Source organism: Sminthopsis crassicaudata, chromosome 3 (assembly GCF_048593235.1).
Source record: "Sminthopsis crassicaudata isolate SCR6 chromosome 3, ASM4859323v1, whole genome shotgun sequence".
Taxonomy (NCBI): Eukaryota; Metazoa; Chordata; class Mammalia; order Dasyuromorphia; family Dasyuridae; genus Sminthopsis; species Sminthopsis crassicaudata.
This window is the reverse complement of record NC_133619.1, coordinates 311,996,402-312,010,589: the sequence shown is the minus strand read 5'-3', so window position 1 is coordinate 312,010,589 and position 14,188 is coordinate 311,996,402. Positions and strand designations below refer to the sequence as shown.

The 14,188-nt window shown below is 31.1% G+C and overlaps 1 protein-coding gene across 15 annotated transcripts in view; it reads right to left on the bottom strand.

Moving 5' to 3' along the window:
• Window positions 1-14,188, bottom strand: part of BBX (BBX high mobility group box domain containing) — a 349,253-nt gene that overhangs the window by 131,472 nt on the left and 203,593 nt on the right. For all 15 annotated transcript variants that reach the window (XM_074301097.1, XM_074301111.1, XM_074301112.1 and 12 more), the window contains 2 exons: window positions 10,488-10,658; window positions 5,162-5,404 (listed from right to left, as the gene is read on the bottom strand). In XM_074301097.1, the coding sequence (XP_074157198.1) occupies window positions 5,162-5,404; window positions 10,488-10,649 (405 nt within the window). In that variant the 5' untranslated portion in view covers window positions 10,650-10,658. The remainder of the gene's footprint in view (window positions 1-5,161; window positions 5,405-10,487; window positions 10,659-14,188) is intronic.

The following is a 14,188-nucleotide window of genomic DNA, read 5'->3' as shown; positions in this document are numbered from 1 at the left end:
AGTTACTTAATAAACAATGATTGGATGAATCAATGAATGAAGAAATGACTCCTGAGTCATTCACCTACATCTAGGTGGCAAATTGTGGTATGCCCTAGAAAAGTTATTTTGCATGCATTTTAAGAACAGTGTACATTTTCCAGTCTTCCTTTCATTCTTCTCCTTATCAGGGCTATATTTAGAGAAATGGAAACTATGTGCACCAGAATGTTATTATGTTATTAATTCTGAGAATTATTATGTTGTCCAAGTGGTGAGTGAAATGATACAATAAGTTCCTTTTTCTGAGACTATGTGGAGTATCTATTCCAGGCTTCTAAGAACATTTAAAAACATTTAAACAGGCTTAAATAAAATAACTCCTCCTGCTTTACTGTTCTGTCTTTGGATTAGTTATGAGTCTCTTAACTTCAGTGGCACATTCAGAAATCAGAACTTGTGAACATTCACAAGATTGCACCATCATACACATCGCCAACATTAAGAAACTAATATAGGCTGCACGCTTGGAATGATATTTTAAAATCTTATATGATGTTCAGAAGAGAATGTCTTTACAGGACTAAAACAACCATTTAGCCACGAAAATTAGCATGGAATAGTTCTAGAACATGAAATAAAGTTCAAGGAAACCCAAGAACTAACTACTCCTATTCCTAATCAGGGTTTGCACTAATAATAATAATAATAAAATAATAATAATAATAATAATAATAATAATAATAATAATATTCTTTTAACTTTGGAAAAGCTTGGTGCAAACTAGCAAAACACACACACACACACACACACACACACACACACACACACACACACACAGAAAAAACAACAACAACCATAACAAGAAACAGACTTGATCCAAATCTTCATTTTTCTTCATGACAGGCATTTCACGTATCTCTTAATTTTAAAAGTTTTGAGTTGTTCTAATTTAAAACAAATGTAGGGGAAAAAAAGCTGTCAAATATTTCCTTTCAACTGTAAATGATTGAAATAGATGAAAATATTCTTTTAAATTATGCTATCAACAACTGTAATTATAAAAACCTCATGATAATTATTAAAAGTAGAAAAGTAGATGAATAGAGCAGGTAACTTCTAGAAAAACTGGAAAGTAGGCTAGTAGATATTAGATTTTAGTCTAACATCTTACATTATATTCCAAAATAAAATCAAATGGTTATATTTAAATATTAATATCATATTGAAAAAGCAGAACAAAAACAGGTAATATAACTTTCGCACTATAAAAAGGGATAAGTTCTTAACCAATCAAGAGACAGAAGCAATTATAAAAGGTAAAAATACATAAGTTTGGTCATATGAAATTATAAAGCTTTTTACAAATAAAAGTACTGGATTTAGATAAAAAGGGAAATGTTCAACTAGGAAAAAAATCATTGTTCAAATATCTTTGGTAAATTTGATATATTTGATATAGATAACTCACAGAAATATCACAAAAAAAGACATTCCCCAATTTAAAAAAGGAGGTTAAAAAGAATTGTGCATGAAATTCTTTTAAGAAGATTTTCAAAATATTTGGTATTGAAATAATGACTGAAATCATGAATAATAAGAAAAATGCAAGTTAAAACATCTGAGATTTTACTGAATACCCTGAAAATTGGGAAAGATCATTTAAAAAAAAAAAAAAGGAACAATCAATATTGGAAGGATTCTGAAATGATAGGCACACAAATGCATTGTTAGTAGAACTGTGAAATGACACAACCATTCCAGGAAAGAAATTTGAAAATATTAAAATAAACATACTAATATGCCCAAACATGATCTTTTTGTGGCAAAAAAAAAACACCCTAAAAATAAATAAATCAGATACCCTTTGATAAAGGAATGGCTAAAGAAACTGTGATCTATAAATGCAATGGAATCCTGATGTGCTATTAAAAAACAAAACTAAACAACAACAACAAAAAAAAAACCCAATAAATGTGATATAGAGAAGCACAGAAAGACTTACATGAACTGATTCAGAAAGAAGCAAAAGAAAACAATATAATTATGATAACAATATAAATGGGAAAAATGACAACTTCAAAATAATCAAACTTAATGTTATGAAATTATAAATAAAGTTTGACTCCAAAGAAGAGAGATGAATATAAATATTTACTCTTTTTCCTTTGCAGAGATCAGGATTTGTCAATGTGGAATATTGCATATACTATAGGTATTTTTAATGCATTAACTGGATTTGGTATATTTCTCTTTCCTTTTCATTTCTGTTTTTTTAACATAAATTCTTTTTTATAATGATTGGTTCTGTTATTATAGAAAGAGGAGGGATACAGGAGGAAATCTAACAAATGATATCAATAAAACAATCAACAATTTAAACACTCACCTCAAACATAGGCACATCATTAAAGGAATGTAGTGTTTTAATAATGTAGATTTTTACCTCAAAGCTGAAAAAAGATTATACACAACTAGCGATAAAGCTATAACACACAAAGAACTAATAGAAATATTGATTATTTTTAATTTGATCTCTGAACCCTCCATGGGAAAACGGGTCAAAATTTCTAATTAGAAATAACTACATAATGATTCTAAAATAGTTGAATTTTCCAAATACCTTCCACAGGAAACAAGACAATGAACGATTTATAAAATACTATAAACAATGGAAAACTGTGACTGTCCATGCATTTTAAGGTTACCATTTAACAGAACTATGGGGTTGTCAAATTAAGAAATTTCATTATAATAGCATCACAGTGGAAAATTGTTTTGGCATTATCTCACATTATCTTTAATATTAAATCTCAGCAGTCAGATTGGGAACCTAATTAAGTAATTAGACACAAATTTCCTGTATAAAAATAATACTTCCTCCTTTTAAAAGTGGCCACCTATTGGGTTTGTAAATTAGCTGTGTTTAAGAAAAGGCAAACAATCTGTTTGGAACAGGCTGTATGTTATCCCTACTCAGCAATCCAAACAACACACTGAAGTGTTTAATTATAGAAGTGTAACAGAGCTCAATATGAGTTTTCAAATAATAGACTCTTTTTCTTTGTTTACTGTATAGACTTAAATATGAATAGATAAGTCTACATAATGGAAAGATATTGCTATTTAGTACCTTATTGGACATCTGCTGAAAGAATGGAAATCAACTATCTTTTTAAATAAACTTGGTTTTAAAATTCTCAGATTAAATAAAAAAGAAACCTGGTTTCAATAACTATTAAATATAATTCCAACAAAAATGATAGAAAGCTACAATAACATATAAACCTCTAGATACATTAATTACTTGTCTACTATACTAATAATAATTCATTCAAGATGCAAAAATCTTGAGCAATTTATGAGAAATTTTTATGTTTCATGTTAGCTTAACAACTTTATAAAAATACAGAGCCTGGCGATATTATTTTTCCCCAAACTGAGCTATCTAATAAAATGTGTCATTTGAAACTCACTACTTCCTCCCCTGCTGATTGTGCTTCTCAGAGAGGTTAAACAATTGTTTGTTTGTTTTTATGAACGAAGGCTTATTTCTCTGAGATGAAACATTAAATAAAGCATATCAGATTTATTTCCATTCATATTTAGCTATTAAATATTTTTGTCTTCCTTTTATTTAGGGCCTGATTACAAAATACACAATAAAAGGAATTAAATTTATTTTCTCAATCAATTTAGTGAACAAAACCAAGATAGTTTCTTTAAGAAAAAAACAAAAAAAAATTGCCATCAGTACCAGAAAAGATTATTATTCTGTCTCTGGAATAACTTTCCCACCTAAAAAATGCTGATATAAAATATTTCAAACAAAGTGGGTTTTTGTATACACATGCATAAAATAAAATGTATATACCTTGTTCTAACATGATTTCTTTTTATTTTCTTTTTTGAAAGAGGAAAGGGTAAATTTAAACTCTCAAGCTGTAAGACTTTACAGATAATAAGTCAAGTTCTCTCTATACATAGTCATGTTCAATCTACCCCAACTCTTCATACAGAAACTGAGATCTAGAAAGGATAAATTATTTTCCCAAGGTCTCACAGGGCAGAAAGAGACCTAAAAGCCCTGTCACCTGACTCCCCATTCAGTACTCTTTGTTGTATACTATACTGAGTGACTCTACAAAGCCCTCACTTGAGTAAATCAAGGCCAAGCCATCATAGCTCCTGAAAAGTCTTCCATTGAAATGGCTCTGCTGCCACAGTAATTTATTTCTAATATCCAGCTGATTTTCTCTAGGGTCAAATTCACAGGGGATAAAGAATCTAATGATGTTTTCTTCCTTAAATTCATGGCAGAAGATTATTAGATGTATGTTTCCAATAGTAATAACATCTACAATGAAAAAAAGCATCTTTGAAATTAGTTGCCAATGGCAACTTCCAGCAATATTTTTGAGTATTTTTATAGAATAAGGAGACACAAGACAGGCAAGATTCTTATATTCTTATCACAATCACACAGCTAGAGATTCACTTTGGGCACAGAGTGTTTTAATAAATAGCTAATTCAATGATTAAATGTTTTTCTTTATGGTGGCAAAAAAAAAAAACAACTGGAAACTAAAGATATACTCATAAAATGGAAAATGGCTGAAGAAAATTATGTATAGATAAATGATGGAATACTATTTATTGTGCTTCAAGAAAATAAATGGAAAAACAAAACAACAGATAATTGCAAAAGGGAAGAAAAGAAAAATGATTTGGTGTTGAAGGAAGTGAGCAGAAATAGAAGAATAATTTTATAACATATCAGTATTATAAAAAAAAGAACCATTGTGAATACTTTTACATACTGATGAAGAATGAAAAAAACTGAATCAGGATAATTTACACAATTAATAATAATACTAGAAATATAAACAAATATGAAAACTGTAAGAACGATAATCAACCATGATATCATCCATGATTCTAGAGGACCAATAATGAACCATGCTATCTATCTCCTCCAAAGAACCATGCTATCTATCTCTCACCAGTGCAGAATATGACACTCTGTCCATTAAAAAAAAAAAAAAAAAAAAAAAAAAAAAAACAAGCACACACAATTACAATACCTAATGAAATTTTAAAAGTATAAAAATACCTAATTAAATTATTGTCATGGTAACTCATAGTCATCATAGCTGTTAACCCTTTTGTGGATAATACATACCTCCTTGGCCATGTCTGTATATTTCTGTTTTTCCTTTGGGTCTAGAACTGCCCACCAATCAGCTAGTATCTTGGTAGCACCACGGTTATCCAGCCGGGGATGTTCCTGACGAACAAGGGAGCGATGGCGTTTACAAAATAAAAGAAATGCATTCATTGGTCTACGAGCTCGCTGCTCAGAAGATTCATCATCTTCAGTCTCATCTACATCGTGCTCTAGGCCATCAGCTCCAAGAAGTTGGACCTATTAGCACAAAAAAATAACAAAGAATCATTTACACTCTCCCTTTTTTTTTTTTTATAAAAAAGTATAATAACTAAAGGACTAAAGTGCTATAATATATCATAAGATTAGTAGAGGAAGCATAGATTTCTTAGATCTATTTAACAGTTTTGACACATAGTCATGATAGCCCAGGCAAATGGTTATCATTTTACTCTACAGGCATTGCAAACTTTCATATATTACAGTAACAACCATACACCTTTTTTTTATTAGTAACAGCAATATTTTAATTAAAACTTAATATCTATGAAAATGTCATTGTTTAAATATTAAAAAGCAAACTTAGATTATATGGGGGGAGTTGCCTCCAGGTATCAACAGAGGAATTATCCAAAAATTGGTGCTGAGACAATTTAAGATTTAGAAAGTGAAGAGAATGCTATAATTAAAACTTCAACTCCACAAAAAAATAACTTCTGAGTAGTAAAGAAAGATAATGTGACTGAAGGTGGGTACGTCAGAGAAAATCAAATCTATGTTCCTATGATCCTTTGAAATAAAAAATCTGATGGGACTGAACTTATAGAGTTCAAATTAAGTCTCTTAGAAAGCCCACTGCAATGTCCTTCACTCTCATACCTTCCCCTTTCTATTCTCATTGCCCCTAGTCAAGTTTTTGAGCCCCTTATTATCTATTATTTGGACTAGTGCAATAGCCTCCTAATCAACCTCTTCTACATCAGACATTCCCATCTGCAATCCATCATGCATACATTCAGAACAATCTCTGAAAACAGCTCTGACAGTGTCATTGCAAAGCTCTAAAATCCTTAATGGTTGATTACTGCCTAGAGTTTAAAAAACAAAAACAAATAAACAAACAAAAAAAAAGACACTACTCTAATTTTGAAAGATTTAAATAATTTACTTTCAGAGTTATACATAAAGACATTTATAGTAGCTGTTTTGTGATATTAAGTAATGAAAAATTGAGGGGATATCCATAAAATATGATATAAAAATATGACAGAAAACTATTGTGCTATAAGAAATGAGGTTTTAGAGAAACTTACAAAGAGTATATGAAGGGAAGTGAGCAGAACTAACATTGTGATAAAATAATAATGACATTGTAAAGACAAGCAAATTTGAAAGATATAGGAGCTCTGATCAATAATAATTCCATATGATCAACCACAATTCCATACCATTCCTGATGGTAGTAGTTGTGTTTATTCATTGTTGAGTCATGTCTAATTCTTCATGACCCCATTTGTGAGTGTTTTTGGCAAAGAAGCTGGAGTGGTTTTCCAATTCCGCTCATTTTACAGATAAGGAAACTGAGATAAGCAAATCTGGCAGAGTCTAGGGGAAGATTCGAACTTAGGAAGTTAAGTCTTCCAGGCACCAGGCCCCCTATAATCTATCCATTATACCATCTAATCATTCATGACCCAATAGAGCATAATAAGCACTAGCAGAGGGAGAAGTGATAGACTGAGTACAGACTAAATGAGGAGAATGTTTCATTTGAAAATAAGTATTTGTCACAGGTTTCTCTCCCTCCTCCTTCTTTTCTCAATGGATGGCAAGAGAATTCTGAGCTGAAAATAAAATAACAAAGATGATAAAAATCTATCTCCAACTTTCCTTTCTAATTTCACATGGCTGTTCTCCCATGAATCTACTACTCCAGTTTACTTTAAAACCCCTGAACACAATTTTATGCTCATCTTTCTATTTATGCCTCTGACTTTTAATCTAAAATGCCATCTTCCATCTCTGATTCCTCCACCTCATCTATTTTTTTTTACATTTATCTTAACTTTTAAAGTAGACATTTCTCTATGAATCATGTTGGGACACAAACACATGAAAAAAACGAACATAACATGTGTTGATATACATTCAATCTCCACAGTTCTCTTTCTGGATGCAGATGGCATTTTCTAGACAAAGTTTATTGGGATTGTCTTGGATCATCTTTGATTTTCAAAGTCTTTCCTTTTCTTAAAAACCCTTTCTAGATTCTACCTCCTCTGTGAAACCTTCCATAACATTCCAGTCATAGAAACAGCAATATATCTGCAGTGAGGAGTTCTAGCAAATCCTGACTCTGATGTTAGTATGAGACCTCTTAGTATGAGTGTCGGGCTGAATTAAATGGACTCTATGATAAAGACTAATTCTAGACCTATGATTTTATATACATAATTCCCTTTTCTTTTGACTATCTACAAATATTTACATTTCACATAATTCAACTCATTTTTTTACTGTCTTACATTGTAATTATTTGCATATATGACTGATCCTTCCAAAGAGATAAGAAGATTCTGGAGGGCTAAGAGAATATCTTATATTTAACACAAATAGCAAAGCACAGTGTCTCACATATAACCAGCACTTAATATAGTTGTGGAATGAATGACATTTGGGGAAAAATTCACTAAGGCTACGTGAGAGGGAAGAAAAGTATTAAATTAAGTTTAAATTTAAGGAAATATAAAGAAATACATTCGCCAAGGAAAAAGAAATCAAACTATAATTGTAATGGGTTTTAAGATATCAAATAGGAACCATAAAGGGGATTTAGGAGTTTTTCCTTGAAGATATGAACGCAATATCTTTTCTCAGAGTCTACAGAATAAATGTCCAAAATTGTTAGGAAGTATATATAAAACAAAACAAAGATCTTAATCTTGAATATAAACATAGTATACTTGTAATATCACACTTTTTAAAGAAAAGAAAGGCTTGAAAGGAATCCTAAGGAAAATAAGTAAGGAGATGGAAGATACCCTAGAATAGGATAGAGAAAAAAAATACTGAACTTTTGTCTACAATGAAGCAAACTAAAAGAGTAAGAGAATAAGATTAAATATGACAAAAATTTTTAAATTATAAGATTGTAAACACCTTTGCCAAGTCCCAGACTATCAGAAATGGGCAAGGAAAGGTAAACCTACAAAAGTTAAAAGTTATAATTTTATAAAAAAAATAAATAATAAATTACTGGACATGGTAAATAATAAATCTAAGAATCTAACTTATTACTTTAAGAGTTAACATAGGGTAAGCATTAAAATTGTTTTAAGAAGGGTTCATAGATGATCAACAGGATGATTTCAGAAAGGCCTGGAAAGACTTATATGAACAAATGCTAAATAAAGTGAATAGAACCAACAGAACATTGTACACAGAAATAAGAAGATTATGTGATGATCAACTGTGATGGGCATGGCTCTTTTCAACAGTGATATGATTCACGTCAATTCCATTAGGCTTGTGCTGGAGAAAGTCATCTGCATCCAGAGAGAAGATTGTGGGGACTGAGTATGGATCACAACATAATTTTTTCACCTTTTTGTTGTTGTTGCTGTTTGTTTGTTCTTTTTTTCCCCTTTCTCATTTTTTCCCTTTTGGATCTGATTTTTCTTTTACAACATAATAAATGTGAAAATATATTTAGAATTACACGTTTAACATATATTGGATTCCTTGCTGTCCAGGGAATGGGGAGATGGAATATAATGTTTTACAAGAGTGAATATTGTAAACTACCTTTCCATATTTATTTTGAAAAATAAAAATCTATTATTATAAAAAAAAGATCATAGAAACATATGTTTGTAAATGAGATGCTAAAAGAAACTTTGGTATATATCTCTAAATTTACTGTTCTTATAGAGGAATTCATTCATAAGATATCCCTTGATGCTACTGTTGAATAGAATGTTGTCTTAATTAATCTATAATGGCAAGTATTATGTATGTATTACATTTTTATGTTTAAAACAGTTTCAAATATACCATATTTCTACATTTAATTAACTGTAAAATGTACACAGAACATTCTGCAAACTGAATCAATAACTAAAATTTCCTTGAATTTACATGTAACCAGGCCTCTATATAGCCTGAGGCAGTTAGCATATGCTAGTGGTATAAGAAAAGGAAATGTGACTAATTGGTGGAGAGAATCTCAAGGAAATGTTGTATTCCTGGGTAAGGGTCAAAGCTATAGTAAAAGGCTCTTCAGGAAAGAGAGATGTGTACAGAATATATTTCAGGGAGGGAAAAAACTCTAGAAGCTGCACATATGGATAGGGAATCTAGCTCTTCAAAATACTAATTTCCAACTTGCTTCCATAAAAACTTCAGAGAAAAAATTCTTTTAAGTGAGATCAGGCTTCTTGAGAGCTTATCTTACTCTCAAAGAGCTAAACATTAATACTTGTTTATTTTCTTCTGTGTTTTATTTATTTAGTTTCTCTGATTTCTGTTTGCTTGGATTTAAATATGTTTATTTGCTGTTTCTATTCGTGATAGTTTTTGTTTAAGTTTCCCATTCTGATGGAGAAGAGCTAACATGATGAGCATAAATCCTGCCTATTTTTTGTCTTAGGAAAGATTACGGAAGTCATTTACTTTCTGAATTCCTAAAATTCATCATCATTTGTCTGAAAGGTTGAAGTAGGAACAGGGAAATATAATTCTAGTTCTTTGACCCTCTTGAAAAGGAAAGAAAAGAATAAATAGCCTCAAAATGCTCTGAAGGCCTGTCTCTCCCTCTGAAGCTCATTTTCTGGTACTATAGGAATGAACTCTGGCTTCTTCCTTTCCACAAACATAGCCAGATTTCTTACAACCTATTTGTATTTGTTGTACAAGCAACTTGCAACCCGCATAGATAGATAGATAGATAGATAGATAGATAGATAGATAGATAGATAGATAGATAGATAGATAGAGATATAAAGACTACATGAGGGGATATAGCACCTATGTTACATATACAAAGGAGCAGAAAGCTATGATACAAAAAATTTCCCAGCCATGTCTATTTGGTTCTGGAATACATTACAAGTAGTTTGGGATGTAATTTTTCCTCTCCTCCATAGTTATTTTGTTTAGTTACTGATAATTAACTTCCTATTTTTGTTGTTTTCTTGTTATATATTCCTTCAATATTCTGAAGATAGTTCAGGAGGCAGAGCAGAGTAGGATTAAAACTTATGTGTAATGTAAGAGTGACTATAAAGTGTTTTAATAATTAACTCAATAAACTTCTAATACCTTCATCAAATGTCAGGATTACCTTATCAATATCTTCTTCTTCTTCTTCCTCCTCCTCCTCTTCAGAAAAGTCAAGAAGTTTCTTTGCTAGTAATGGATGCCACTGAAGACACTTCCTCTTTGGTCGTTTTCCAGTTCCTTCCCCTTCTGCTGAATGATCCTTATTTCTATTACTGCCTTTCATTACTGTGACCTATGGTAAAGGATTGAGAAGAGGGGAGCAATCAAAAGAAAATTTGATTGAATTAGTTTAGTCACTTGAACTTTAAGCCAATTAATATTCTAATGCCTAAATAAACTAACCTACTCACTCTGGGATTTATTGGAATAAATAAAACCAAAGGTCACAATAATACCCATATCTACTCGGCCAAATTAAGCTAATACATATTTCCTTTCTTCCACTGGGTAATTTCAAAACTTACTAGCAAACAAGATGTTTCAAAAGTGACAACAAGACAAGCTTATTTTGTATTCACTCATTGATATATATCTAGCTTATTAATAAAATAAGGGAAATGCCCAATAAATATATCTGATTTCCATAACTCATGAACTAAATTATAATTTATATATTACAATCTTGTAAGCTTGTAAGCTCACAAAATTTATCAGCTCTGTAAAAGCAAATATCCCCAAAGACCTGACTGCAGCTGACTCAACATTCCAAATAATCTAATAATATTATTATTGAGAATCTTTGTTATGAATTAATCAAAAATTACTTCAATATAGATTTATTTTTTTAAAAATTACTACCTTAAAATAGGCCAATGCATTCTAAAATGGGTGCTAACATTGTTACTTGGAAGGCAAATCATTGCTGTGTTTGTCTGAAAAATATCTCTAAATGCTACTTCCACAGATCATAACTTCTGCTGAATATCTCTAGCAATGACATAACTGAGGCAGCATTCCATTCTACCCACTTTTTCCACACTGTCTATGCATAGCTATCAAATACCCACAAACAAGCAAAGAAAAAAAAAAAAAACAGGTTCCTCCTTGATGAAAAATTAGAAAGTTCACCGTAACTTTCAAGTACAATTTTTATTGTGTGTTGGGCAGTGGAGTTTAAATTTCCATTCCAATTTTCCAAATAAAAATATGCAGATATTTTTTCTTTCCACAGATATCTTTGACATGTCCAAAGGCAAATGGGATTTGTTGGGGATTATTATGAGAACAATATTTCATATTATTTCAGAGGTATTTATGCCCAGATAGTGAATATTAGTATAATTATGATGTCAAAAATACCAGGCTTGGGGAAAAAAAACACACACTGTCCTAGAAGACAATGGGAGATAATGATTCAATAATATTTAAAAATCAGCTTTTCACAATTTCAGAAATCTATCCCATCTATAAAGCAATGAAGAAGTTCTCTTTAATCCTCTGATGTTCAGAGCAAACATATTCTTGATATTGTTATCACTAACTAGAATTGAATGTTGCAATTCTTAGTTTTGCTTTAAAATAAAATTAAAGAATAATATATACTAAGTAACTTCCCTAAGCTTCCTTGTCTTTGTTAGCAGATATACCTTTCATATCCCCAAGGTCTCTCTTTTTTCTCTTGATTAGCTCTTGAATCCTCTTGTGTGCCCTTGGTAGTACCTGCTGCCCTTCTATTACAGTCCCAGTGCTACCTAATTCAAGGTCCTTACATGTCCTAATCCCTTCAGATTCTTGCCATTACTCCTACTCTATAGGCCACTGGCCCAATCAATTTTCTTAAAAGAGAACTATTAGTGTTCCTCCTCAAATATATTCAATGAACCCTGCATATAATTCAAACCCCTTAGTTTAATATTCAAGGTTCTAACCCTATTACTCCCCTTAATTGGTCCTAACTTCCCTTCCCCCCACAAAGCACTTTACAAATATTATCCCCATTTTACAGCAGAGGAAACCAAGGCAAAGAGAAAAAGTTTTAAGGTTTGCAAAGTGCTTTACAAATATTCCATTTTATCCTCACAAAAATCTCCATTTTACAAAAGTGGAAACTGAGGGCAGATCCTTCTCTCTCTCTCTTTCTGTCTACCCCCTGGGCCCTCATCTCCCACCCCCCCACACACACACACACATATACACACAAACCCCCCACAAGGAGGGAGATAAGAAGGGAGAAAGGGAGAGGCAAAGACTGGGAGGGCATTTCAAGATAATTCTTAAATAGAAAGGAAAATTAATAATAAAAAGTTCAAAAGGAGAATGGTATGTATAAAGATAAGAGAAAGAAAATTAAAGTCTAGCACTACTTTTAGTAGTAAATTAAACAGAAATTATATGACAGAAAGATATAACTTTATTTTATTTATCCTATAAAAATGACATTATCAAATATAATTAATTTCTTATACTTGAGAAGTGGCTAATTAAGCTAAGTGTATAAAGTGTTCTGTTTACTTAAATGGACCATGTTTCTACTTAAATTGTAATTTCACATAGATTAATGGATATCTCCAGAGTAATCCCTCCATCAAGTGTTAATGGTGATCAGGCTACTTTAGCTATCTTGTTTAAGAACTGTATTTAGACATTCAAATGTAAAGACTTAAAATTGAAAGTCATGATTTTATCAAATGAATAATGCATTATAAAGCACTTTTTAAGACCTGATCACTTTTATTACTATTGTCAATACAATACTGAGGATATTGTCAATTATAATTCCTTATCAAATACTTTATCATGCCCTCATTACTCTGTCCAAACAATTAGTTCATAATTGTCAATTTAAAAATGAGATAAATCAGTGTGAGACAATGTGAACAACACTGGATTTGATGTCAAAAGTTAACAATTTAAATTCCAACTCTATTTCCCCTTTATGGGTCCATTAGCAACTAAATTCATCTCTCTGAGCTTCAATTTCCTCATCTGTAAAGTGAATTTGATTAGATGGTCTCAGATGTAAATCTATGATTTTATATATATATATATATATATATATATATATATATATATATATATATTTCTTTTATAATATAATAGAAATGAAAAGTATTTCACTGGAATGTTTGTGAAAGTCAATTTAGTAATGAGCAATGAATAATGGCACCAAATTGTGTTTCTCAAATATAATATGCCTAGTTTAGGTAGAACCTGAAAAATGCAACTTTTTAAGAAAAAAGAAAAAAAATTAAAGCAGCACCATGCCTCATGAGCAAAACTTATTCTTTCAAAATTATGACATATATGTCTCCACTGTAACAATGGTGTATGATCTTCATGAATATGATGGTTTGGCAAAATAGACTCTTGGTTTTTCTTCACTTTAACACTAGTACATTAAGAAAATGCCTTTTAGCAAATTTATTAAGCCATTTTTCACAGCCTCCAAGATTCCTAAGTCTGTTTTTTGTTTGTTTGTTTGTTTGTTTTGGTTTTTGGTTTTGCTTTTTCCCACTTTCCAGTTCCCAGTGCTTCCTCTATCAGGTAATCCCAGGAAATGCTATTATAGAGATCATTTACAAATCCCAGTAAATATAACAAAATGTGTTACTACTCCAATAAGACTTGCTTATCTACTTCTGGGGAACTTCTGGCATCAATGAACAAAAAAGGAAATTGTTTTTTGAGAAGGAAACTCAGGTCTCCTAACACCACCACTTCCTCTCATTCAGACCCCCCACAAATGTATAGACAGACTGTAACTTCCTAGCTTACCAATCATTAAAACAAGTTTTGCATTTGACTATAATCTAATTTTAAAAG